Here is a 26,658-nt window from a genome sequence, read left to right as displayed (position 1 = left end):
CTTTGGAATTTACTGCCTGGTAGGGTTGGGAATACTGACTCATAGGAACAGGAGACTACAAATAAGCTTTGTGGGCCTGTTCCTTTGTGGGCCATTTAGCAGGATTACGGCTGATTTGCGGCCTAACTCCATACACTCACCTTTGCCCCACAGCCCTTAATGCCTCTGGTTAACAGGGATCTAACAATCTCGGATGTAAAAATAACTGATGGAGCAACAACCGCTATTTGTGAAAGACAGTCCAAAACTTCGACCGCCTTTTGAGTTTCCCAATTTCATTCCTGAAAACGATGTGCTGTAGTCCTAGATTCGCCAAACAACATAGTAATCCACCCTACATTCTCCTTAATATTTTTAAAGCTACAATCAAATCACTTCAATGTTTGAGATTCCAGGGGATGCAACCTTAGTTTGTGTATTCGATCCCTGGAAGTTAACCGGATATAATTCTGGTAAATCTACCCTGCACTCCCTCCAAGACCATTGTTAATACTAAGGTGTGATGCCCAGAACTGAACTACAGTACTCAAGGTGTGGTTTAACCAGGGCTTTGTAAAGCTGGGCATCACTTCCAATCCCATCATACTCCAGTCCTCCAGATAAAAAGACCAGCATTCCTTTAACTTCTTGATTTTGTTTTGTATCTCTTTCATGACATTTTACTGATCTATGTACATGGCCCCATAAGTCCCTTAGGAGTTTAACTGCTCCCAGCTTTCTATAATTTATCCTTCTGTTCTATCCTTCTGAGGTCCAAATTAAATGACCTCACACTCATGAATATCGAAATCCATTGGTCACAGTTTTCTTCATTCACTTAATATCTGCTCTCTTTTACATTACTCACAATATAGATGGTCTTTGTGTCAAATTTACTCTCCATACTGCCATCTAAGTTGTATAGTGAGTACTTGTATTGTGGCTTTGAAAAGGGAATTTAATAAATTCTTAAAGGAGTCAAAGAATTCATTGATGTGGCAAAAGAGCGAGTGCGACTAACCGGGTTCTTCTTTGAAAGAGTTGATGCAGACTCGATGGGCCAAATGGCCTCCGTCTGCACAATACTATTTTATATACGATGTAGACAGAATTGAGATGCAATTTTAAAAGTTGAATGATGTCGGTCCATTAACCATTAAAAATGGAACTTCTACCCTTTCTCTCTGTCCCAAATCGGTTTGAGACATAGGTATGATGAGTGCTGGGACATAAATGATGAAGTAAAAACCCAAGATGGAGGGTCAAAGCCCCAATTAAATGGACGTTTGGTGGCATCAATATGTTGAATGCTGGTAAGCTGTAGGAAAATCAGACTAGGGAGCTTAGTGACTTTGAAGCCCTGGGAAAGAATGAGTTATAGTAAACAGTGATATTCTACGTTTCATCATAATGAGAATACAGGGTGGAGGATTGCACGACACAGCATATACCATGGGGTCAGGTTGAAAAGCTTTCTGGGGTTTTCTGGTGCCCTTACCATCTGTGGCCTGGAGACTGTACGTCAAGCCGAGAGCTAAAAAGCCTTTAGCTCGAAACTCGGGTTCTTTTTCACTCATTTCCGTCACCATCTTGGCAAACTGCTCGCCCTCTCCCAACTGAAAAATAAAAATAAACAGATCATGTTTAAAAAAAACTGACTGCAAAAAAAGTTGTTTTGCTTGCTTGTAAATTTTCATATCCATAAATCTCAGAACTAGAGAATGGCCACAGCACAGGAGGAGGCCATTATTTCTGTGCTGGCTCTCCGAAGTGGCAATTCCCCTGTCTTTTCCCTGTAGTCCTGCATGTTCCTCCATTTCGGATAATCCAGTTCCCTCTTGGGTGCCTTTATTGAACTTGCCTCCACCACACTCTCAGACATTCTACATTCTAAACATCTGCTGCATGAAGACGTTTTCTCGTGCCTCTATTGCTTCTTTTGCCGATTACGTAAATCTGCGCCTCTTATTGTCGATCCTTCCATGAATAAGATTGTTTTTCCCGATCTACTCAATCGAGACCCCTCATGAGTTTGATCAAATCCCCACCCAGCCGTCTCTTCTCCAAGGAAAATAGTCCCAATTTCTTCAATCTATCCATGTAACTGAAGTTCTTCACCCTGGAACAATGCTTCTGGAATATTTCTCAAGATGTTCTCTTAAGCTTTCACATTCTTCTTAAAGTGTGGCTCCCAAAACTGGACACAATACTCTAGTTTAGACCAAACTAGTGTTTTATACAAGTTTAACTCCTTTAATACTCTAAGCCGCTATTAATAGAGCCAGGATGCTGTGTCCTTTATTAAATGCTCTCTCAACTTGACCTACCAGCTTTAATTTTTTATGCCCATGAACATCCAGGTCCTGTGCTCCTTCACCCTCTGTAGGATAGTACCCTTTATTTTATATTGTCTCCTCACGTTCGACCAAAATGAATCCCTTCACCGCATTAAATTTTTAATATGCCACAAGCATGCTTTTTCTTCTTCATCCAACCCCTCTGTTCCCAGCCAGGAAGCTCTGGATTTGTTCATTCTACCGCTCCCTGTTGTGGAGATATAGCTCGACTCTGCGCCCAAACTCTCTCTCCTTTCGAGGCAGTCCATTGTTCAGTTACAGTTTTGCCCGTCAGCTTTTCATTCCATTTTCTCTGGGTCAGATCCATCTTACTGCATTCTGCATTGAAGCTGGCTTTCCCCAAGTTCTTACTCCGGATCGCTCCTTGCCCATTCCATAGCCAACCTAAACCTTATGATGCAATATCACTGTCCCCATAATTGACACTTGGTCCACTTGGCCCACCTCATTCCCAAGAACCAGGTCTAGCAATGCCTTCTGGAAATATACTGCTGCAGGAAACTTTCCTGAACACACTGTAGGAACCCTTGCCCCTCTCTGCCCTTTATACGACTACTATCCCAGTCTACATTTGGATAGTTAACGCTTCCATTGTTATTCTATAATTCTTGCAATCCTCTGCAATTTCCTTGCAAGTTTGTTGCTCTACATTTAGATTTTTAATTCACAATTTGATGCCCAATGGATGTAAAAGTCAATACTAATCGCTTTACTGATCTTCCATATGGTCTATAATATGTGCTGCAATCAGTTGTTCAAAATGTATTTGAATTACTTTGCCCACTAATTTCTCATCATACCCACTCCCTGTCAGTATGGGGCAATGCTGTACTGTTTCAGATGCTGTCTTTCAGGTGATACATTCAACAGAGGCTCTGTCTTCTCCCTGAGGTAAATGTAAAATATCCCATGGCAATATGTCAATATGACAGAGAACTTTCCCTGGTGCCCTGGTGAATATTTAGCCCTCAAATAACATCACTAAAATAGATTATCCGTTCTTTATCACAGAGCTGCATGTGGGACATGAGTTTCAGAAGTACTAATTTTTAAAAAATTGCATTCAGAGAGCACCTCAGGATGTCCCAAAGCACTTTATAGCTAATTAAGTACTTTTGAAGTATAATCAGTGTTGCAAGTTAGGAAACACTGTGCCAATCTGCGTACTAAAAGGTCCCACAAACAGCAATTAAAGATTTTGTGGTTCACAAATCACTGGAATGGAACTTGTAGAAGGGTCATATGAATGCAAAACATTCGGTGGAATTCTTGGTTCCCGAGTGTTGATGCCGGGACAGGATTTATGGACTTCTGAGGCATCAAAAGTGGCACTGCACCGGGACTGACTCAGCGACCGTTAAGGGTCTAGACTCTAGCACCAGGACCACGTGGAACACAATCAATTCCAATGAGATGCGGTGTGGGATTTGCGGCTTACACTCAGGAGGCTGACAAGCTGCAGCTTCATATACACACTTCACTCCCCACACACACTATCCCAGTCAACAAGACGGCAACGGGGACAACAGCAACGAGGACAGTGGCACCCTGATTTCCAGACGGGTTTCGGGCTTCTGGAACAGACAGACCCATCGATTGTGGAGGAGGAAGTGGAGGAGGTGACTCCCGCAGGGCAGGTTCCGGAACACCTCAGCATCTTGGAACCCCCCACCCCGACCCTGGCGCATCTGTTGGGCAGCAGGCAGAACAGGGTGTCACCACGCCAGCTGGGACACCCAAGCAGCAACCAGGCCCATCCAGGCCTAGTCACCCCAAAAGATACCCGCCAAAGGGGACCGAGGTCACAGGGCTGGAATCGCAGCAGGCCGCTTCTACTCCTGATGTACCACATGGGGATCCACCTAGACGTAACATTAGGGCCTGCAAGGCCAGGAAAGTAGACACCAGTTACGCTGGCACAGGTGCAGGACAGTTTAGTGATAGGGGCTAGGTGTACAATGTTGCAACCTGCCTCGGTGTTCTGTCAGAAGGGAGTGAGGGGTGGACCAGTCTGGGCTGGCTGCAGAGCGCGAATGGGCAGACGTTGTGGGCAGCCAGTGTTCACTGCTCCGATCCCCCCCCCCCCCCCCCCCCCCCCCCCCCCCCCATCTCCCCTACCCCAGGGATTCGATGGGACCATGTGGTGGAATGGCCAGTTCACATGCAGGGATCACCCAGGCGGACGGTGGAAATTGCTACCTTGGGCAGGAGACAGACATTGTTAAATGATGTGGAGCTCATCGCAGAGCGGGTTGTCATCATCCTCCATCCCATGGACCAGACCCACTTTACTGCCAACCCCATAGTGCAGCAGGTATGTATCAGGAGGCCTGGCGTTCATCCCCCTCCTCCAGCATGTCGCCCCTCTGCTGTGTGATGTTGTGGAGGACGCAGCAGGCTGCCATGAGGCGGGCGACACTCCCAGTGTCATACTTGAGGCCCCATCAGAATGGTCCAGGCATCTGAACCGCATCTTCAGGAGGCCAAAGCATCGCTCAATCAGACCTCTGGCTGCAGCATGGGCATTGTTGGAGCGGGTCTCTGCGTCGGTTTGTGGCCTCCGGATAGTCATCATCCACGACCGTAGCGAATAACCCGACGCCCAGGAGCCTCATCTCCCCAGACAGGGGTGCACCTCAAAGAGGCCGGGAACCGTCAAGTATGCCAGGATGAAGGCATCGTGCACACTGCCTGGGTGTCGGGTGCAGACGTGCATGATGCGTATCTGATGGTCTCACACCAGCTGCACGTTCATCGAGGGGAACCCCTTTCGGTTTGTGAAGACCGGCCTGTCATCTGCAGGTGCTCACAGGACGACAGGCATCCCGTTGATCACCCCCTGGACCCGGGGCATCCCAGCGATGGCGACGAACCCAGCTGCCCAGGCATCCTGGTGGGCTGTGTCCACACTGAAATGGATGTATTGAGCCGACTGGTCATATAGGGCCTCTGTGATGGAGCAGATTCACCTGTGCACCGAGCTCGGAGAGATTCTGAACAGATCCCCACTCGGCACCTGGAGGGATCCTGTTGCGTAGGCGACCGCCAAATTGATGGCCACTGGGAGTGGGTGTTCTCCCCCATACACCCACGGTTCCAGGTGCACCACGATCTGGAAGATATGTCACACTGTCCCCCTGCTCAGGAGTCTTCGACGGCATACCTGGTCCGGCAGGTTCTCGAATGACACGCGCTTCCGATACGGCCCCTCCTTTGCACCTCCTCCATGGCCTGTTGGGTGCCAGCTCTCCAACCTCAGAGGCTGCCTCCTGTTCCTCTGGGGCAGGCTCCGCTGCTGCAGATTCCCCCACTTCGAACAGCTCCAGCACGTATAGCCACAGAGCATCCCCCAGGGCTACGGCGTCTAGGAGGAAGGCCACTATTGCTGGTTGTATTCCAATATCCATTGTCTGCAGGGGGTGAAAGGCAGACATGTTAGCATCTGCGTACCCCCGTGCCTAATGAGGTCCAACGAGATCCAACGTGCTACACAGTTTCCCTAGTTGGCAGTGGGGACTCTGCCCCACATGTTCTGGGTGGGGGAGGGGCCTCTGGCCCTGGCACCCATCCCCGCTGCCCTTACCAGTGGTACGTTCTTCAGCCCCCATCTCGCTCCTCCCTGTATGGGCTACTGAGGTCACAGCCCTTGGGCGAGCTGTGATGCCCCGCCAGCAGGTGGCGGCCGGTTTTGGGTGGGGGGGATGGCAGAGGGTGGGTTGCAGAGTGGGGGTTGGGCGGGAGTACCCTCCAGCCGCTGGTATTCTGCAGAACCAGCGGCCCAGGTGGGTGGTCAGTCGGGTGCGCAGCGGCAATGGTAATTGGTGCCTGAACACTGCCCAGTCCCTGCCCCCCAAAAGCCCTAGCAGGGCCCCGCTCTCCTGCAGCAAGCCCGGCCAGTGTCAGGACCAGCGGCCCATGGTCACGTCGCTCCATGGGTGGGGGGTGGACCCGTGGAGGTTTGGGGGGCCGAGGTTAAAGGAATTTTCATTCTTCTTCCAGGTGCACCTCATGTACTCCCGGATTGATAAGACGTTTCGGGGAGGGGTGATCGACTCGGGGTATTCGGCGATTCTCGTCTCGGACCACGGGCCACACTGGGTGGACTTGCGTGTGGCCCGGGAGTGCTCAAGGCATTGGTCAGGGGGGAGCTCGTTTCAATTCGGGCGCACAAGGAGAAAGCAGACTGGGTGGAGATAGCAAGGCTGGTGGACGCGATTTTGAGGTTAGACAGGATGTATTCAGAGGCAGGGCTGTTGAAGGAGAGAGGCAGAGGCTCCAGATGGAGTTTGGGCTAGTGTCCAGGGGAAGGCGGTGGGGCAGTTACCGAGGGCCAGACGGGCAGTATATAAGTATGGGGAGAATGCGAGAAGGATGTTGGCCCATCAGCAAGAGGCAGCGGGGGATGATAAGAGTAAGGTGGTGATAGACCCCTAGGGGGTGAATGGCACATCAGAGGTATTTTACTGAAGGCTATATTGTTCTTTTATAGAGGAATACGGCACTTGGAAGTGCTGAGGGATTTGGCCAAGGGTGGTATCATGACCGGTCAAGGCTTGGAGGGCCGAAAGGCCTGTTCCTGTGCTGTATTGTTTTATACGTGTCTGAGCCTCCGGCCAGGAGAGGAGGGGATGCGGCGGTTTTTGGACGGGCTGGAGTTTCCCAAACTAGAGGAGCTGGGGTCCCAATTGGGTTGAGGGAGGTGATGGACAGTATGGGGGTGATGCAGACAGCGAAGGCCCCCGTCAGGGGCCGGACTAGCTCCCAGTGGAGTTTTACAAAAAGTTTGGGGCGGTCATGGGGCCACTGCTAGTGAGGGCGTATAATGAAGGGAGAGGGGGTGGAGGAGGCGGCATTGTGTGGGGGAACAAGTTTGAGGGCTGAGTTGTCAATCATTGCCGCCGGGCAGGTACTCTGTGAGCCCAGTGGTGGTGTTGGTCCTAAGGGTGTGGGAGGGGAAGTGGAGGCAGCATTTGGGAGTGGAGGGTGCCTCGGTGTGACTCTGCGACAGTCATAGAGTTGGGTCGGGGGGGTGGATCTCTTAAATGATCAGCTCTGATCCCGAGAAGGCGACCCCATGTTTTAGATTGCCTGATCTACAGAAACACTCTATCAAGCCCCATTGTCTGCTTCAATGAGTTCGCCTCTCATTCTTCAAAACTCCAGAGACTGTAGGCCTAATTTAACTCATTCTCACTCAGTCTTAGAAACATGGGAGGCTACACAGCTCCTCAAGTCTGTTCCACCATTTAATATGATCATGGCTGCTCTGTATCTTAACTCTATACACCGGCCTTGACTCTAAATCACTCAAATACCCTTGTCTAGCAAAAGGATATCAATCTCGAAGATTCAAAATTATTGTGAGTTAGCATCGCCTGCTTTTTGTGGGAGAGCTTCCCACACTTTTGCAACACTTTGCGGGGAGATGTGAAGAAGCCTTTTCTAACTTCTCTCCTCAATGCCCTGCCGCTGATTTTATTAGGTCCTCCATCGGTGGATCTGTCTTTTTAAGTCCAAAATGGATAACCTCACACTTAAGGGCATAGAAATCCTTTTGTCCAGTTTGGGCAACTTTATCAATGTTGCTTTGTAAATTCAAGTTCTCTTTACATTACTTACTCTGTTTTCAATCTTTGTGCCAATGGCAAAGTTATTACCCAGGTTGTTAGTAAATATAATGGATAGTTGAGGTCTAGCATAGCTCCCATGTGACGCCACTAGAATCTTATTAAATGCAGCCTGGAAGTCCATATTAATTTAGTCCACAGACTTTCTCTGTCCAATACTTACTTCCTCAAAAGTTCAAATACATTTGTTCGATAGGACCACCTTTTTTATAATAATAATAATCATATAAATCTATGTAACTCTCTCTGATAAGCTGAAATTACTGCAAGCGCTCAGCTACTGTCCTTAATTACAGGTTCCAATAACTTACTCAGAAAAAAACGTTACACAATAATCTGGTTTGTCTCTCTTTCGTCTTTCTTAAATAATGGAATTACATGTGCAATTTTCCAATCGAAAGGAGCCATTCTAGAATCAAGATAGCTTTTGAAGATTATGGTTATAGCATCAGCAATTTCCTCACCTACTACTTTTGAAATTATGGGGTAGAAAACATCAGATCTTGAGGATTTGTCAGTCTTTAGTCGCATTATTTTTTTCCAAGACTGTTTTCGTACTTACATTAACTTTACTAAGTTCAAGTCCTTGATTCGTTACTAATTTCCCCAGAATGTCAAGTGTATTATTCTCTTCCGCCACTGTGAAGATTGACATCAAGTAATTATGCAACGATTACCTTTTTGTTTTCCAGTATTGTTGGCATCTGTTTTCAAGGGCCTACATTAACCTTGACTACGCTTTTCCTTCTAACGTAACTGTTAAGACACTGTTAATCTCGATAGTTCTTGCAAATTTCTTTTTGCCAGCCATATTGCCGTCTGTTTGAGGTCAGTAAAGTCAACACAGCCCAGGAAGCTTTGGTATCCATACGAGTCTCCCAGTGCTCAGCTTTACATGCCCACTCATACCTTAAACACAAGAGGTCTTCAGCGCGCTATTGTTTATACTGCCATCTATTTTGCAAGAGGTATAAATTTATGCAACAATGCACCAAACTCTTTGTGAGGGTTTAGTTCCAACTATGGAGAAGTTGAAAGTCCACAGACAAACCCCGCTGTGCTCAAATGTACCCTGATGAATTCAAAGTTGCGTAGGTAAACATTTAATCTTATTTTTATACTGTTTAATTACAGGCTTGAGTGTTTGTTCCTCATTCTTTCCCTCATTTAGATTTCAGAGCTGGAGATGAATAAGATGTTCTGAGATTCAGTCTGGCTTGTTACCCCCCACTCTCCCACCTTCCCCTTGAAACAACACTCTTTCATAGTTTATCATGTCTCTCCAAATGGCTCAATATGTTCTGCTTACAGCGAACCTTGATGATCAGTGGCTATGTTCTGAAGGTCAATTGTGTCAACTAAATTTCACCAGCAAGATCCCTTAGCCAGCAATGGTAGAACCTGTTGGTCGATTTTATTTTTACTCGGTTGATTTAGGTAGTGAAGATGAAGATAACCATATTATCACGAGAGCTCCCATCTCTCATCTGAGCTGTGCAACATGACCTTGAAGAGGCATATAGGATCACTGTTTACTGTGCCACCTGAAAAACGGCACTCCTGTCAGTGCAGCACTCCCTCAGCACTGCACTGCAGCATCTGCCTGGAATATCTGTACAAGACCCTAGAAGAGGGGTTGAACCTTCAACCCTCTGACTCAGATGCAAGATTAAGGCAAAGAGAAAATGCTGGAAAATCTCAGCAGGTCTGGCAGCATCTGTAGGGAGAGAAAAGAACGTCCCGAGTCTAGATGACCCTTTGTCAAAGCATCTTTGTCAAAGATTAAGGCAACTAGCTATAAGAGAGGAAGACAAAAATTAAAGAGGGAGAAAAGCTTTTGCATGTTATTTGAAAGCTAAAATCATGGTTTGAAATATTTGAGCTGTTTCCTTAATCCCAGGAGTTAATTAAATTATTGCTGCAAATGACACGAGACAGAAGTAATTTATTATCATAGATTAAAGGATGTATATCCAATTAGAACATCAGTCCAGGTGTTTTATTCAGTAACTTATTAATAATTCATTGCATGAACCATTTTCCTCTGTATGCCTCTCAATAGCACTAGCTTAAAGCAACTAATTAAATAATGATTAATTTCACTGTTACAGATACACTCTGCAATGTACCAATGCAGAAATGCCAACCTCTGGCCAGCTCTATTCTCTTATCTATCTTCAGAAATGGACTTCAGGGACATGCAGCAATCAATCATTCAGAACCATGCCTTCTCGGATATTTCAACTGAAGAATATCTACCTCACCTTTTCTAGACTGCAGTGAATGTGGACTGGGTACACTGCCATAGACACTGGCCACTTGTATTTCTAGTTCCAGAAGAATATAAGCAATAGCAGCAAGAACGCTCCACCACACAATACAATCATGGCTGGCCTGACTGTAGCCTCAGCTCTACTTTCCTGCCCGCTTCCCATATCCCTCAATTCCCCGAGACCCAAAATCTCTGTCTATCCCAGACTTAAATATACTCAATGGAACATCTACAACTGTTTAGGGCAGACAATTCCAAAGATTCTCAACCATCCGGATGATCTCATCAACTTGAGTCTAGATCGTGTCAGCTGTGTATTTAACAGAGTGGAGATTGGTTGGGGTCGCGGTGGATGAGTATCTGTCGAGCTCGATCCTCTTCACACTCTCACTTTCTTGCAGAAGGCACTGAATGTCAAATTGCAGCAGGAAGGTCTGGTTGAGTTCTACCCTTTAGCTCAGGAGTGTAAATGCTCCAAAAGTATCAAAATCAAATGATATGGTGCGTGTGCTCCGACATTCTGGTTCTGGATGAGAGCCACGTTCACTGGATGTTATTTGGATACACGGTGTATATCTCAGTGAAAACCAGGGTTAAGCATAGTTGGGTCATTGCTTTCTTCCCCATTTTTCTCACTACAATGCTACACCTTATCTCGAGCAAATTATCCACATACATGGAGATAGTCTAGAGAACAGGTCAGAAACTGTTCAACTTACACTGCCTCCAATCCAAAACCAAAACCATTCCGACATCAATCATTGAGCTTCAGTATACAGGTGATGTTTGTGTTTGCACTCACTCAAACTGAGCTCCTGGACATTGTCGACTCGTTGGAAGCAGTTGAGAAAATGGGCCATTTAGGAAACACATGAAGAACTAATCTTCCAACTAGCCCCCACAGCAAACACCTTTCCCAATTGATTAAGGTCAATGATGAGATCCTAAAATACATGGACTATTGACACTATAATAGGGCCCTCCCCTCAACAAAGGTACACATAGCCAACAAAATTCATCATCGCCAGCTCAACGTTCGGTCAACTGGGGAAAAGAGCAAGGGCAGCACGGTGATGCAGTGGTTAGCATTGCTGCCTCACGGCGCTGAGGACCCAGGTTTGATCCCGGCTCTGGGTCAATGCCCGTGTGGAGTTTGCACATTCTCCCCGTGTCTGCATGGGTCTCACCCCCACAACCCAAAAGATGTGCAGGGTAGGTGGATTGGCCACGCTAAATTGCCCCTTAATTGGAAAAGAAATGAATTGGGTACTCAATTTTTTAAACTGGGGAAAAGAGCATTTGAGGACCAAGATCTCAAATCTGAGGTGGAGGTCATGGTTGACCAGCCAAAAGTGATCTCTGCCTGGGAGACTACAGAAGGCGCTTCAAAGCACTGGAGATGTACTACCAGCAGTGTCTTTTCAAAATCCTCCAAAGCTGGTTGTAAGAAAGGTGTTCCAACAGCAGTGTCCTCTCCCAAGCCAACTTGCCCAGCTTTGGGACAGTAATCACTTAAAACCAGCTCCACTGGGCAGAAATGTCGTTTCTATGACTGGCACCAGACCCCTGAAGCATTTGCTCCATTCAGAACCCGGTCACATCAGGAGACTCCCAGAAGGACAGCAGAGATGCTTTAGGGATGTCCTCAAAGCAACCCCGAAGGATCCAACATCTCTGCTGACTAATGGGAGACCCTGGCTCGAGACTGACTAAAATGAAGAAGACTTATTTGGGAAGTCACTGAATACTGAAAGGGATTTTGTCATCAACATGCAGAAGGGAAGATGCACAAACTTGGAGGAAGCGCACAAACCTCCAAAAAACTATTTACTCCACATGCAGCAGAGGCTGCAGATTACACATTGGATACTTCAGCCATCTCGGAACCCATTGAGCTGGAGTGGAAGCAAGACTTTTTGATCGCAAGGGACTGTTTAAGGAGGAGGACACTTGGAGAGAAATCGGTCTGGGTTTCACACATTTTATGGGTGCAAAACAGACATATTGCATATGAATTTCTACTGCGAGATTTCATCAGTCGATGGTGACATTGTGTTCCTGTGGCGAAGGTGGGGAGGGAGGTGGGATGATGTTATAGAACAAAGAGGGAATGGTGGATTTAAAATCAACAGTTCCCTTGGACTATTGAAAGTGGTGCACAGAATGTTCCATTCTGGGAGACTAAACACATCACACTTCAGGCCAAAGAAAGTCAAGATCAGTTCACTTAGCATCAACCTGGGATCAGACATGTACGTGTGTACTCACCAGCACAGTCCCACAACAGGCAACATCTTTATCTGCATGTCTGTATTAAACAATTAGAAAACTGTCACTGCATGCGTCTGAATTAGTTTGTGACTGTCTTATTTGCCCTTCCCCACTGTGGTTTGGTTTGGTTCCTTGATCTGGAGGAGAGGCTTTATTCCGAGTATCAGCTCGTGGCAGCAATGAAGAATAATCAGTAAAGCTGATTTGAGACCCACCTATGCTCTATGGGCCTTGGCCCTCTGCACTGAAACGCTAGTGACAACACAGTCTGCAACTTAATGAGCCTCAGTCTAACAATGCTGCTTTCACAGAATGCTGAGCAGCTCAAACCTGCCACACAGATCAATGCTCTGCTTTACAATGGGTTCTGATGCAACAGGAACTTTAGAGAGAGGGCGTATCACCTTCACAAAGCAACTCATTGCCTGTAAAACACCAGCTGCGCACATTTAAATTCGGATCTAAAGTTTTGTTAGGAAGGGTAAATTTCCAAAATGATTTCTCATCAATCCTCCTCTGCTTGTCATTTCCGATCTGCCCTGTTCTTTAGATGGGAGATGCCACGTGTAATTGCAATCACAGTACTGTATAGTGAAATGTTCAGCATATCAGTGCAGTAAAAGGAGTTGTGGGAGCATTCAGTAACACTGGTGGGATGTCTGGAGAGGGTATGAATGTGATAATACTAGGGAGGTTAAAGTTTGTGATGGGGTATGATGAGGTAAGGACAGGATAAGCTGTAGATGCGTCGGACTGAGTATGAGGGTATCGGAGGATTGAGGGTGGGGTGGGTTGCAGTCTCTAAAATCACTTGGGAAACGGGGAACAGATTGTTAAGGGAAGGAGGAATCTTGGGGTGTAGGGTGGCTTTTTAAGGGATTGGTTGCCACAAGGAGGGGAAAGGTATGGGTGCTTGTTGGGGCAGGAGGCGGTGGAATATGGCAGGATGGAGCGTGGGAGATAAATCATTAACTTTTGAGGCAGGAGTGGTGATTGGCATAGAGTACAGAAGTGAAGAACTGACAAGTATCTGAAGTGGAAATGGTGACAGGTGATACAATGGGAGCAGGGAAAAGGAAGGAGATTCAATAAAAATGGCCTGAGGAGAGGGATTGGTGAAAGGCACCGTGTAATGGTGGGGGATGGAGTGCAGCAATGCGCAGGCATTCTCATGGATGAAACAATTTGCATTTATATTGTTACGACCCCTTTGGGGGCCAAGGACTGCGCTCCATTCAATTCCCCCCTTACACGGCTAAGTATGAACTTCCCTGGTAGTTGGGGACAGGGTTTCCACTTGACATGGGAAACTACTCTGTTTAAAAACACTGACCTGGGTGTTGTTTTGTGTATACTGTAATAAACCTGTTGTTTATTTCTATCCCACCGCGCATTCTTGTTGTCCCTCCTGTTTGGGTTTTACATACATAGTGTGTTTTTTTTAAAATTTAGAATACCCAATTATTTTTTTCCAATTAGGGGCAATTTAGCAGGGCCAATCCACCTACCCTGCATATCTTTGGGTTGTGGGGGTACGACCCATGCAGACACGGGGAGAATGTGCAAACTCCACACGGACAATGATCCGGGGCCGGGATCGAACCCAGGTCCTTGGTGCAGTGAGACAGCAGTGCTAACCACTGTGCCATTGTGCCACCCTACATATATAGTGACTTAGCATAGTGAAATATCCCAAAATGCTTCGCAGGAGCCTCATTGGGTAAAATTTGGCAATGAACCAAATAAGGGGAAGTTAGGGCAGGTAATCAAAAACCTGTGGCAAAACGTCGAATCCCAGAGCTTGGGGCCAAGGCAGCTTAAGGAGCCGGCGCAAATGGTGAGGTGATCAAAATCTGGGGTAGGCGAGAGGCTAGAATTAGGGCAGCACAGGGACCTCAAAGGATTGTAGGGCTGGAGGGGGTGTTGAGGTAGGAAGGGACCTGGATCTGGTCACTGTCTGTGTGGAGTTTGCACATTCTCCCCGTGTTTGCGTGGGTTTCGTCCCCACAATCCAAAGATGTGCAGGGTAGGTGGATTGGCCACACTAAATTGCAAAAATGAATTGGGTATTCTAAATTTAAAAAAAGAGATAGGAAGGGACAAGGAGGGGACTGAAAAAAAAGGGACAAGAATTTTGAAATCACATTCAAAGAGAATTCACATGACTTACCCAGTGAAGAGATCCGATGCACATTTTGGTAGCGAGAAGTGGAATTGTGGGATCATCTGGTTTCAGTCTTATACATTCTCTCAGTACCCTTACTGCCCGGGCAGACTAACGAAAGACAATGAGAGAAAAATACTCGATTATGAAAGAATTCATAGATCTAACTACCCCAATTTATACTTTCATTTCTCTTCTCCTTCTGGGCTCTACCCAGCTTAGTCATTAAAAACTAGGAGCTTCAGTTCCATATGCCACATCTAGTATCAGTGAATTATACAGCGCTGAAGGGGATCATTCAGTAGAGTAGCCAATTATTTTTCTTTTCCAATTAAGGGGCAATTTAACGTGGCCAATCCACCTAACCTGCACATCTTTGGGTTGTGGGGGTGAAACCCACGCAGACACGGGGGGAAGGTGCAAACTCCACACGGACAGTGACCCAGAGCCGGGATTCGTACCCGGGTCCTCAGCGCCGTAGGCAGCAATGCTAACAACTGTGCCACCGTGCTGCCCGAAGGGGATCATTCGGGAGCCCGCTTTCAGATGAGATGCAAACTTCTCAGGTGGGAGTAAAAGATTCCACTGGCACATTCAAAGGCAAGTTCTCGCCAGTGTCCTGACCAGCATTTACCCGTCAATCAACACTTTAAAAAAAACTGGGTATCCATTACCTCATTGCTTTTTCTGGGAACTTGCTGCACACAAACTGACAGGCGGGATTCCCTCAATTAGCAGTGAGAAAGGAAGAATTGCATTTCGAAAGCACCGGTCATAATTTCTCAATGTCCTGAAGTGCTTTCCAGCCAAATGAAGTTGAAGTGTCTTTGCTGTGATATAGGCAATGCAGCCGTCAGTTTGTGCCGAGCAAAGCCCCTAAATAGCAATGAAATAAACGACCATAATAAACTGCTTTAGTGACGTTCATTGAGGGGTAGATTTGGCAGAAATCTCCTGCTTTTCTACGAGCAGGATTGTGGGATCTTTCATGGTCACCTGAGAAAACAGGCTGGGCCTTCATTTCACCTCTTGCCCAAAAGGTGGCACCTGTGACAGGTGCCCCTCAGAGGGAATATAGCAGAGAACTAATACATTTATTGGCAGTTATGATTTTATTTGATTTGAATAGAGTTAAAAATATGTATCACAACCATGTTTTATTTAGTTTGTATTTACCTTGCCAGCAGCCATGAGGGATAATGCAAACTGGTACCAAAGATGAAACTCTTCAAATGTAAACTTCATTGCTCGTTCTAAGCACTGAAATTGAAAAAGGACATAAAAAAACATTCATTCCAAAATTGCTCACATTCAGCATTTCAAAAGAGGCAATTTCCCTGATTCTCAAAGGGCGTGTTAAGACTATGGGAATGTAGCATCTATGTGAAGATAATGAAGCTGCAGTGTTAAACCTGCAGCTGACTCCAGTATGAAATGGAGTAACACGTCCTTTGCCAGAAACATCAGAAGAGCAAAAGTGTTCTGTACCAGTACTGGAGTTCCAGTGCAAACACAGTTTAATATAGGTGCCTCAGCCTATCAGCTGTTGAAATTCTCATCCATGTCTTTGCTGTCTCTAGACTTGACTATTCCAATGCTCTCCTGACCAGCTTCCCATCTTCCACGCTCTGTAAATTTGAGCACATCCAAAAAGTCCAGTTCATCCATCATTGCTGCGTCAAACTGACACCTGCTTCAGTACCAGCTCGATTTCAAAACTGTCACCTCATTTTCAGATCCATCCATGACGTCAGTCCTCTCGATGTCCGTAACCTCTTCCAGTCCTACAACCCTGCAAAAGTTCTGCATTGTGCTTAAAATGCTCTTTTGTGCATCAAAACTATGGCAAAGAATGCGATTAAATTTAAGCAATATAAAGCCAAAAGATTACAGAAGTTCAGTGTTGTACAGTATTTTCCTTTCATTTCTTTCAATTGGCTAAAAATATATTATCCGAGGTCAACAATAGGTAGGCCAGTTCCATCGTCAAACCATTTCGGAGCTCTCGCTCTCAATCTCAATTTCTTTGGGAACTCTTGGTATAGCCTCCAAAATTGCAATAATGGTTTATGTAAAACCTCCCCCTCACCATGGCTCAGTCAGTAAAGTACTAGTTTGGTTTATTAGTAACTCTTTGAATCTTGAATCAGAAAGATATCCCACTCAAACTTGGGAATATATAAATATGCAAAAGTTACATGGAAACAGGCCATTTGACCCAACCAGTTAAGTTGGTATTTACCCACCAAATGAGCAAACAAATCGTTATTTCCCCTCCCAGCTGACTGCGCCCTTTTAAAAAAAACATTTTATTGAGATATTTTTGGTATGATAACAACACAATAAACAATGTACATGAAACTATAAACATAGTGCAAAAGCTGTCTCCCTCCCTTACAGGTCCCTACTGTAAGCTAAACTAAGCCCCCCCTTCTGCTGACGATTCATTTTCCGCGAAGAAGTCGACGAACGGTTGCCACCTCCGGGCGAACCCCAACAGTGACCCTCTCAAGGCGAACTTGATTTTCTCCAAACAGAGAAAGCTAGCCATGCCCGATAGCCAGGTCTCCGACTTCGGGGGCTTTGAGTCCCTCCAAGCTAATAGTATCTGTCTCCGGGCTACCAGGGAAGCAAAGGCCAGAATGTCTGCCTCTTTCTCCTCCTGGATTCCCGGGTCTTCCGACACCCCGAAAATTGCCACCTCTGGACTCAGCACCACCCTTGATTTTAACACCGTGTACATGACGTCCGCAAACCCCTGCCAAAATCACCTAAGCTTCGGACATGTCCAGAACATGTGGACATGGTTAGCTGGCCCTCCCGCACATTTTGCGCACCTGTCTTCCACCCCAAAGAATCTGCTCATGCGGGCCACTGTCATGTGAGCCCAGTGATCGACCTTGAATTGTATCAGGCTGAGCCTGGCACATGTTGAGGACAAGTTGACTCTACTCAACGTGTCCACCCATAGACCATCCTCTATCTCTCCTCCCACTTGCTCTTCAGTTCCTCGGTCTGCGCCTCCTCTGACCCCATAAGTTCCTTGCAACTGTCAGAGATGCTCCCCTCTCCTACCCACCCTCTGGAAACTACCCTGTCCTGAATCCCACTTAGCAGTAGAAGTGGGAAGGTTGACACCTGTCTACGTAGGAAGTCCCGCACCTGCTGATACCCAAATTCATTTCCCCTCGCCAACCCAAACTTCTCCTCCAGCGCTCTCATACTCGGAAATTTCCCCTCTATAAACATATCCCCCACTGTCTGAATCCCTGCTCTCCGCCATATCCGGAACTTCCAGGAGCAAACCGGTGATTATTACAGATTGGGGACCAGACCAATGCTCCCTCTGCTCCCTAATGTCTCCTCCATTGCCCCCAGACTCTCAGGGCCGCCACCACCACGGGGCTGCTGGAGTACCATGCCGGCGGGAATGGCAGAGGCGCAGTTACCAACGCCCCCAAACTGGTGCCCCTGCATGAAGCCGCCTCCATACGCTCCCATGCCAACCCTCCCACAACCACCCACTTCCTGATCATGGCTATATTCGCCGCCCAGTAATAGTTACTAAAATTTGGCAGCGCCAGCCCGCCCTCTCCCCGACTCCGCTCACGCATTACCTTCCTTAGCCGCGGGATCTTACCCGCCCAAACAAAGCCAGAGATCGCTTTGTTGACCCGTTTAAAAAAGGACCGCAGAATAAAGATGGGGGGCATTGAAACACAAACAGGAATCTCGGAAGGACCGCCATCTTCACCGTCTGCACCCTCCCAGCCAGAGACAACGGGAGCGCGTCCCATCTCCGAAAATCATCCTTCATTTGGTCTACTAGCCGGGCCAGATTTAATTTATGCAGCCGGTCCCATTCCTGCGCCACTTCAATGCCTAGGTACCTAAAGCTGCCCTCTACTAACCTAAATCCCCCCAATCGCCTCTCCTGTCCCCTCGCCTGGACCGCAAACATCTCACTTTTCCCCATATTTAACTTATACCCCGAAAACTGGCCAAATTCCCCTAGAATCCTCATGATTTCTTCCATCTCCTCTAATGGGTGCGATACATACAGAAGCAGGTCGTCTGCATAGAGCGAGACCCTATGCTCCACCCCTGCCCAGCCCCTTAAGGCTCTCAGAGCAACTGCCAACGGCTCTACAGCTAGCGCGAACAACAGTGGAGAGAGGGGGAATTCCTGTCTCGTCCCCCGGAGCAGTCTAAAATAGTCCGATGTTGTCCTATTCATCCGTACGCTTGCCTTAGGAGCCTGATACAGCAACCTGACCCAGTCAATAATGCCCTGCCCAAATCCGAACCGTCCCAGTACCTCCCACAGATAATCCCATTCTACCTGATCAAAAGCCTTTTCTGCATCCAATGTGATCACTACCTCCACCTCCCTACATTCCGGGGGCATCATGATCATATTTAACAACTTTCTTACATTGGCCACCAACTACCTACTCTTAACAAACCCCGTCTGGTCCTCCCCAATAACATCCGGTACACAATCCTCAATCCTGGAGGACAAAATTTTGGCCCGCAGGTTGGCATCCACAATCAACAGGGATATCAGCCTGCAAGACCCACACAGCTCTGGGTTCTTGTCCCGCTTCAGAATCATGGCCTGTGACATCATCGGGGGCAGCACCCCTCTTTCCCTTGCCTCATTGAAAATCCTCATCAACACCGGCCCCAATATCCCAGAGAACTTTTTATAAAACTCCACTGGGTACCCATCCAGCCCCGGGAGTTTACCCGCCTGCAGCCTTCAGACCCTCCACTATCTCTTCCAACTCGATTGGGGCCCCCAACCCTTCTACCAGCTCCCCGTCCACCTTTGGGAAATTCAGCCCCCCCCAAAAAGTGCCTCATCCCCTCCGGCCCCGTAGGAGGTTCCGACCTATACAGCCTACTGTAGAAATCCCTAAACGCCTTATTCACCCCTGCTGAATCCCCAACCTGAGGAAGGAGCTGCGCTCCGAAAGCTAGTGTTTGGAACAAACCTGTTGGACTTTAACCTGGTGTTGTAAGACTTCTTACTGTGCTCACCCCAATCCAACGCCGGCATCTCCACATCAATCTCCAACCAGGTTCCCATCTCCGTCATTTACTTTCCCTGTCTCCCTGGCTGCCTCCCTCTTTCTAAGCTGCTGTGCAAGCATTCTGCTGGCCTTCTCTCCATACTCGTAGCTCGCCCCCCTCGCCTTTCTCAGCTGCTCCACAGCCCTCCCTGTGGTTAACAAGCCGAACTCTGCCTGCAGCCTCCGCCGTTCCCTTAAAAGCCCTGCCTCTGGGGTCTCCGCATACCTCCTGTCAATCTGAGGTATCTCCTTAACCAGTCGGTCCGCCTCTGCCCCGTCCACCTTCTCCCTTTGGGCCCGTATTGAGATCAGCTCCCCTCTGCTCATGCAAACATACTCCAACATCAAACAATCCCCACACAATTGCCCGACAGAAAAACACCAAAATCTAAACAAGCAGACTTCCTTCCCCCAACAATGCAAAAATGAAAACCTTAACTCACTAGCTCGTAAAGGCAGAAACCAGAACGAGAGAGAAGGCTTGGGCTGAAGCTGCAACGGTCCCAAATCAATACAGCAGGCATTACAAACAGCTTCCACAAAACAAAAAAATGAGAAGCTTTCTTTTTTAAAAGAACAGAGAAACAAAAAGAAAAAAAACATGAACGTTGCAGCAAAATTCAAAAGTTTTCAGTCCACCACCAGTCCTTTCCTTTTCACGAAGTCCAGGGTCCTCAGCCGACTCGAAATAAAAGTGCTGTTCCTCGAATGTGACCCAGAAACGGGCCGGATACAACAGTCCGAATTTCACCTTTTTCTTAAAAAGGATCGGCCTAATCTGGTTGAAGCCTGCTCTTCTCCTGGCCACCTCCACACTCAGGTCCTGGTAAACCCGCAGGATTCTGTTGTCCCACTTACAGCTCCGTGTCTGCTTGGCCCACTGTAGAATGCGTTCCTTATCCAAGTACCTGTGGATTCTCACCACCATTGCCCTCGGGGGGTCTCCCGTTTGCAGCTTCCTCCCAAGTGCTCTGTGAGCCCTTTCCACCTTCAAGGGTCGGGAGAATGCCCCATCCCCAACAGCTTCTCAAACATATCTGCGATGTATGCCTCAGCGTCCGCTCCTTCGGACCCCTCCTGGAGCCCGATTCTCAAGTTCTGCCGGCGGGACATATTCTCTAGGTCCTCCATCTTCTCCAGGAGCTTCTTCTTCTGGTCTCTTAGCATCAGCATCCCCACCTCCAACTCCACCGCAGTTTGATGTTCCTCCTGCTCAGCCAGCGCCTTCTCCACCTTCTGGATCGCCCGATCTTGGGCGTCCGATCGAGGCTCCAACCACTCAATCGACTCTTATCGGGTCCAAGCAGTCCCATTTCTGCTTAGCAAAGCCTTCCTGAATAACTTGCATCAGCTGCTCCGTTGACCACTGGGTCGACAAACCAGAGGTCTGGTCCTCCGCCATGTTGTCTCCCGTTGCAGCTTCAGCCCAAGCCTTCTCTCTTGTTCTGGTTTCTGCCTTTACGAGCACTTCTAGTCCTTCTCTCCATGCACCGATGTGGAAATTCAGTACACAATTGCCTCTGTTTTCAGTTTTTCAGTTCAAGTCCGGTAGAAAATCGGGAGAAAAGGTCCAAAAGTCCGACCCAAGCGGGAGCCACCAAATGTGCGACTTACTCCTTCATAGCCGCCACCGGAAGTCAACTACCCCCTTTTTCTTCTCCCATCTCTTCAGTCTAATCTTGAATATTAGCATCATTTCTGCCTCAACCATTAACCACAGAAGTGAATTTTGTCCCCGCACAATGTTGTGTGTACAGATGCCTCTTCTGTCCTCTTGTTTTATACTTCTTATGTTTAATCTTCTGCTTATTATTTGCGTTTTTGACACTTCAAATGCTGGTACTATCTGCTTTTAAAAAAATTCTCACGGGCATCTCTACCAAAGCCAACATTCGTTACCCATCCCTCATTGTCTTTGAATGGCGTGGCTCACGTATCAGCAGGCAGTTCAGAGTCAACTGTGAGTGTCACGTAGGTCAGACCAGGTAAGGATGGACGATAGTGATGGGCTTTTACAACCATCGATGGTTTTCTGGTCACCAGTGAGAAGGACGAGCTTTCAATTCCAGATTTTATTAATTGAATTTAAATTCCACCAAATGCCATGGTGGAATTTGAACCCATGTGCCCACAGCATTAGCCTGGTTCTCGGGGTCACTAGTCCACTGGCATTACCGTTACACCATGTCTCCTGGCTTTCAGAACTTTATGATGCATATTCCAGGCTGAGGGAATACTGCACTGCCAGATGCTTTTTCTGCTGGATGAGACATTGATCAGAGGCCCAGTTTACCCCCTCTAGTATTATCTGAATATCAAGTGAAATTCTCCTGGTATCCTGTGCATTGTTTATCCTTCATTCAATAACAACCCAAACTGATTATTTATCTGACTGCTGTTTGGAGCATGACCTTGCCGTGTGTAAATTGGCTGCTGTGTTTGCCTCCATAACAGTAGTTACACTTCAACACAAATTCCTTGACCAAAATACCTTTGGAAATCCTGAGGATGTTAAAGGTCTTATTTAAGAGCAAGTTTACTTTCCTGTGAAAAAAAGTCACACAGTTCAGGTTGGTCGTGGGTTTGCTCCCCAAGTTGCTAATATGTCAATTAACACTTAAAGTGCTCGTCAGGTCACCACAATAGTGTCAGTGATCTCAAGCAACTGGAAAGGAGAAAGATCAAATTTCCATTGCTGTTCACTCTTTCTCACGGGCCTGATGCCAAATGTTTGTGGGCACCAGATGAGGAGTTGCTTAGGTTTGACTGACGGTAAATGGCATCTCCTCCCAAGTTGGGTCGGGGCCACAGCTCGCTGAGGTAGAAACCACATGCTGGTGAGCCACCGTGCCACTATCGTGCGCTTTCACAATTTTCAAGACAAAGAGTTTTGGTGGTGGTGTTATGGGCCAGGGTTTAACTCCAAAGTATATCATGGAGTTCACCTGACCTACAACTGTTTATTGAATGTGGCTGGGATGAACACAAGAGCTTGCCTTTCGGGTGTTATTGAACAGAGTTCTTAAGACACTTTTAATCAAAAAACACACTTTATTCTACAAATTTAGTTAACATTTGCATAAACACACACATGCAAGAATTTCTATCAACTTCAAACATAAATACCCCACACAGCTACAGCAATCTCTTTATAACCCTTAACCTCACAGACCCCATGGTTCGGTTGGAGCAGCAGTTGGATGCACTCAGGAGCATGCAGGTGGCGGAAAGCGTCATAGATAGCAGTTATATAAATATGGTCACACCCAAGGTGCAGGCAGAGAAATGGGTGACCACCAGAAGGGGCAGGCAGTCAGTGCAGGAATCCCCTGTGGTTGTCCCCCTCTCGAACAGGTATACCCCTTTGGATACTGTCGAGGGGGATAGTCTATCAGCGGAAAACATCAGCAGCCAGAGCAGGGGCACCACGGCTGGCTCTGATGTTCAGCAGGGAGGGTCAAAGCGCAGAAAAGCAATAGTCATAGGGAACTCTACAGTCAGGGGCACAGATAGGCGCTTCTGTGGACGTGAAAGAGACTCCAGGATGGTATGTTGCCTCCCTGGTGCCAGGGACCAGGATGTCTCCGAATGGGTAGGGGGCATCCTGAAGGGGGAGGGCAAAAAGACAGAGGTCGTTGTACATATTGGTACTAACGACATAGGCAGGAAGGGGCATGAGGTCCTGCAGCAGGAGTTCAGGGAGCTAGGCAGAAAGTTAAAAGACAGGACCTCCAGGATTGTAATCTCGGGATTACTCCCGGTGCCACGTGCCAGTGAGGCTAGAAATAGGAAGATAGAACAGCTAAACACGTGGCTAAACAGCTGGTGTAGGAGGGAGGGTTTCCTTTATCTGGACCACTGGGAGCTCTTCCGGGGCAGGTGTGACCTGTATAAGAAGGACGGGTTGCATCTAAACTGGAGAGACATAAATATCCTGGCTGCGAGGTTTGCTAGTGTCACACGGGAGGGTTTAAACTAGTATGGCAGGGGGGTGGGCACCGGAGCAATAGGTCAGAAGATGAAAGCATTGAGGGAGAAAAAGAGAATAGGGCCAGTATGGCTCTGAGGAAGAGCAGACAGAGAGATGTTGCTGAAAATAGCGGGTCTGTTAGCAAGTGCATATGCTTTAATGCAAGAAGTATTACGGGTAAGGCAGATGAATTTAGAGCTTGGATTAGTACTTGGAACTATGATGTTGTTGCCATTACAGAGACCTGGTTGAGGGAAGGACAGGATTGGCAGCTAAACGTTTCAGGATTTAGATGTTTCAGACGGGATAGAGGGGGATGTCAAAGGGGTGGTGGAGTTGCGCTACTGGTGAGGGAAAATATCACAGCTGTACTGCGGGAGGACACCTCAGAGGGCAGCGAGGCTATATGGGTAGAGATCAGGAATAAGAAGGGTGCAGTCACAATGTTGGTGGTTTACTACAGGCCTCCCAACATCCAGCGGGAGATAGAGGAGCAGATAGGTAGACAGATTTTGGAAACGAGTAAAAACAACAGAGTTGTTGTGATGGGAGACTTTAACTTCCCCAATTTTGACTGGGACTCACTTAATGCTAGGGGCCTGGACGGGGCAGAGTTTGTAAGAGGCATCCAGGAGGGCTTCTTAAAACAATATGTAGACAATCCAACTAGGGAAGGGGCTGTACTGGACCTGGTATTGGGGAATGAGCCCGGCCAGGTGGTAGAAGTTTCAGTAGGGAGCATTTCGGGAACAGTGACCACAATTCAGTAAGTTTTAAAGTGCTGGTGGACAAGGATAAGAGTGGTCCTAGGGTGAATGTGCTAAATTGGGGGAAGGCTAATTATAACAATATTAGGCGGGAACGGATTAACCTAGATTGGGTGAGGATGTTTGAGGGTAAATCAACATCTGACATGTGGGAGGCTTTCAAATGTCAGTTGAAGGGAATTCAGGACCGGCATGTTCCTGTGTGGAAGAAGGATAAAAACGGCAAATTTCGGGAACCTTAGATAATGAGAGATATTGTAGGCCTCGTCAAAAATAAAAAGGAGTCATTTGTCAGGGCTAGAAGGCTGGGAATAGACGAAGCCTGTGTGGAATATAAGGAATGTAGAAAGGAACTTAAGCAAGGAGTCAGGAGGCTAGAAGAAGTCACGAAAAATCATTGGCAAATAGAGTTAAGGAAAATCCCAAGGCATTTTACACATACATAAAAAGCAAGAGGGTAGCCAGGGAAAGGGTTGGTCCACTGAAGGATAGGCAAGGGAATCTACGTGTGGAGCCAGAGGAAATGGGCGAGGTACTAAATGAATACTTTGCGTCAGTATTCACCAAAGAGAAGGAATTGGATGTAGAGTCTGGAGAAGGGTGTGTAGATAGCCTGGGTCACATTGAGATCCAAAAAGACGAGGTGTTGGGCATCTTGAAAAATATTAAGGTAGATAAGTCCCCAGGACCGGATGGGATCTACCCCAGAATACTGAAGGAGGCAAGAGAGGAAATTGCTGAGACCTTGACAGAAATCTTTGGATCCTCACTGTCTTCAAGTGATGTCCCGGAGGACTGGAGAATAGCCAATATTGTTCCTTTGTTTAAGAAGGGTAACAAGGATAATCCAGGGAACTACAGGCCGGTGAGCCTTACATCAGTGGTAGGGAAATTACTGGAGAGAATTCTTCGAGACAGGATCTACTCCCATTTGGAAGCAAATGGACGTATTAGTGAGAGGCAGCATGGTTTTGTGTAGGGGAGGTCAGGCCTCACTAACTTGATAGAGTTTTTTGAAGAGGTCACAACGATGATTGATGCAGGTAGGGCAGTGGATGTTGTCTATATGGACTTCAGTAAGGCCTTTGACAAGGTCCCTCATGGTAGACTGGTACAAAAGGTGAAGTCACACGGGATCACGGGTGAGCTGGCAAGGTGGATACAGAACTGGCTAGGTCATAGAAGGCAGAGAGTAGCAATGGAAGGGTGCTTTTCTAATTGGAGGGCTGTGACTAGTGGTGTTCCGCAGACATCAGTGCTGGGACCTTTGCTGTTCGTAGTATATATAAATGATTTGGAGGAAAATGTAACTGCTCTGATTAGTAAGTTTGCAGACGACACAAAGGTAGGTGGAATTGCGGATAGCGATGAGGACTGTCAGAGGATAAAGCAGGATTCAGATCGTTTGGAGACTTGGGCGGAGAGATGGCAGATGGAGTTTAATCCGGACAAATGTGAGGTAATGCATTTTGGAAGGTCTAATGCAGGTAGGGAGTATACAGTGAATGGTAGAACCCTCAAGAGTATTGATAGAGAGATCTAGGTGCACAGGTCACTGAAAGGGGCAACACAGGTGGAGAAGGTAGTCAAGAAGGCATACGGCATGCTTGCCTTCATTGGCCGGGGCATTGAGTATAAGAATTGGCAAATCATGTTGCAGCTGTATAGAACCTTGGTTAGGCCACACTTGGAGTATAGTGTTCAATTCTGGTCGTCACACTACCAGAAGGATAAGGTGGCTTTAGAGAGGGTGCAGAAGAGATTTACCAGGATGTTGCCTGGTATGGAGGGCATTAGCTATGAGGAGTGGTTGAATAAACTCGGTTTATTCTCACTGGAACGACGGATGTTGAGAGGTGACCTGATAGAGGTCTACAAAATTATGAGGGGCATAGACAAAGTGGATAGTCAGAGGCTTTTCCCCAGGGTAGAGGGGTCAATTATTAGGGGGCATAGGTTTAAGGTGCGAGGGGCAAGGTTTAGAGGAGATGTACGAGGCAAGTTTTTTTTTTACACAGAGGGTAGTGGGTGCCTGGAACTCGCTGCCGGAGGAGGTGGTGGAAGCAGGGACGATAGTGGCGTTTAAGGGGCATCTTGACAAATACATGAATAGGATGGGAATAGAGGGATACAGACCCAGGAAGTGTAGAAGATTTTAGTTTAGACGGGCAGCATG

At 47.2% G+C, this 26,658-nt stretch overlaps 1 protein-coding gene across 1 annotated transcript in view; it reads right to left on the bottom strand.

The window, feature by feature from the left end:
• Positions 1 to 26,658, bottom strand: part of ttc7b (tetratricopeptide repeat domain 7B) — a 345,224-nt gene that overhangs the window by 169,470 nt on the left and 149,096 nt on the right. Inside the window, exons 10-12 of the mRNA XM_038790445.1 lie at positions 15,847 to 15,930; positions 14,677 to 14,781; positions 1,478 to 1,595 (exon numbers count right to left, since the gene is read on the bottom strand). Of these exons, the coding sequence (XP_038646373.1) occupies positions 1,478 to 1,595; positions 14,677 to 14,781; positions 15,847 to 15,930 (307 nt within the window). The remainder of the gene's footprint in view (positions 1 to 1,477; positions 1,596 to 14,676; positions 14,782 to 15,846; positions 15,931 to 26,658) is intronic.

This window comes from Scyliorhinus canicula, chromosome 2, assembly GCF_902713615.1.
Source record: "Scyliorhinus canicula chromosome 2, sScyCan1.1, whole genome shotgun sequence".
NCBI lineage: Eukaryota > Metazoa > Chordata > Chondrichthyes > Carcharhiniformes > Scyliorhinidae > Scyliorhinus > Scyliorhinus canicula.
The sequence above is the reverse complement of the archived record's forward strand: the minus strand, read 5'-3'. Positions and strand labels throughout refer to the sequence as shown.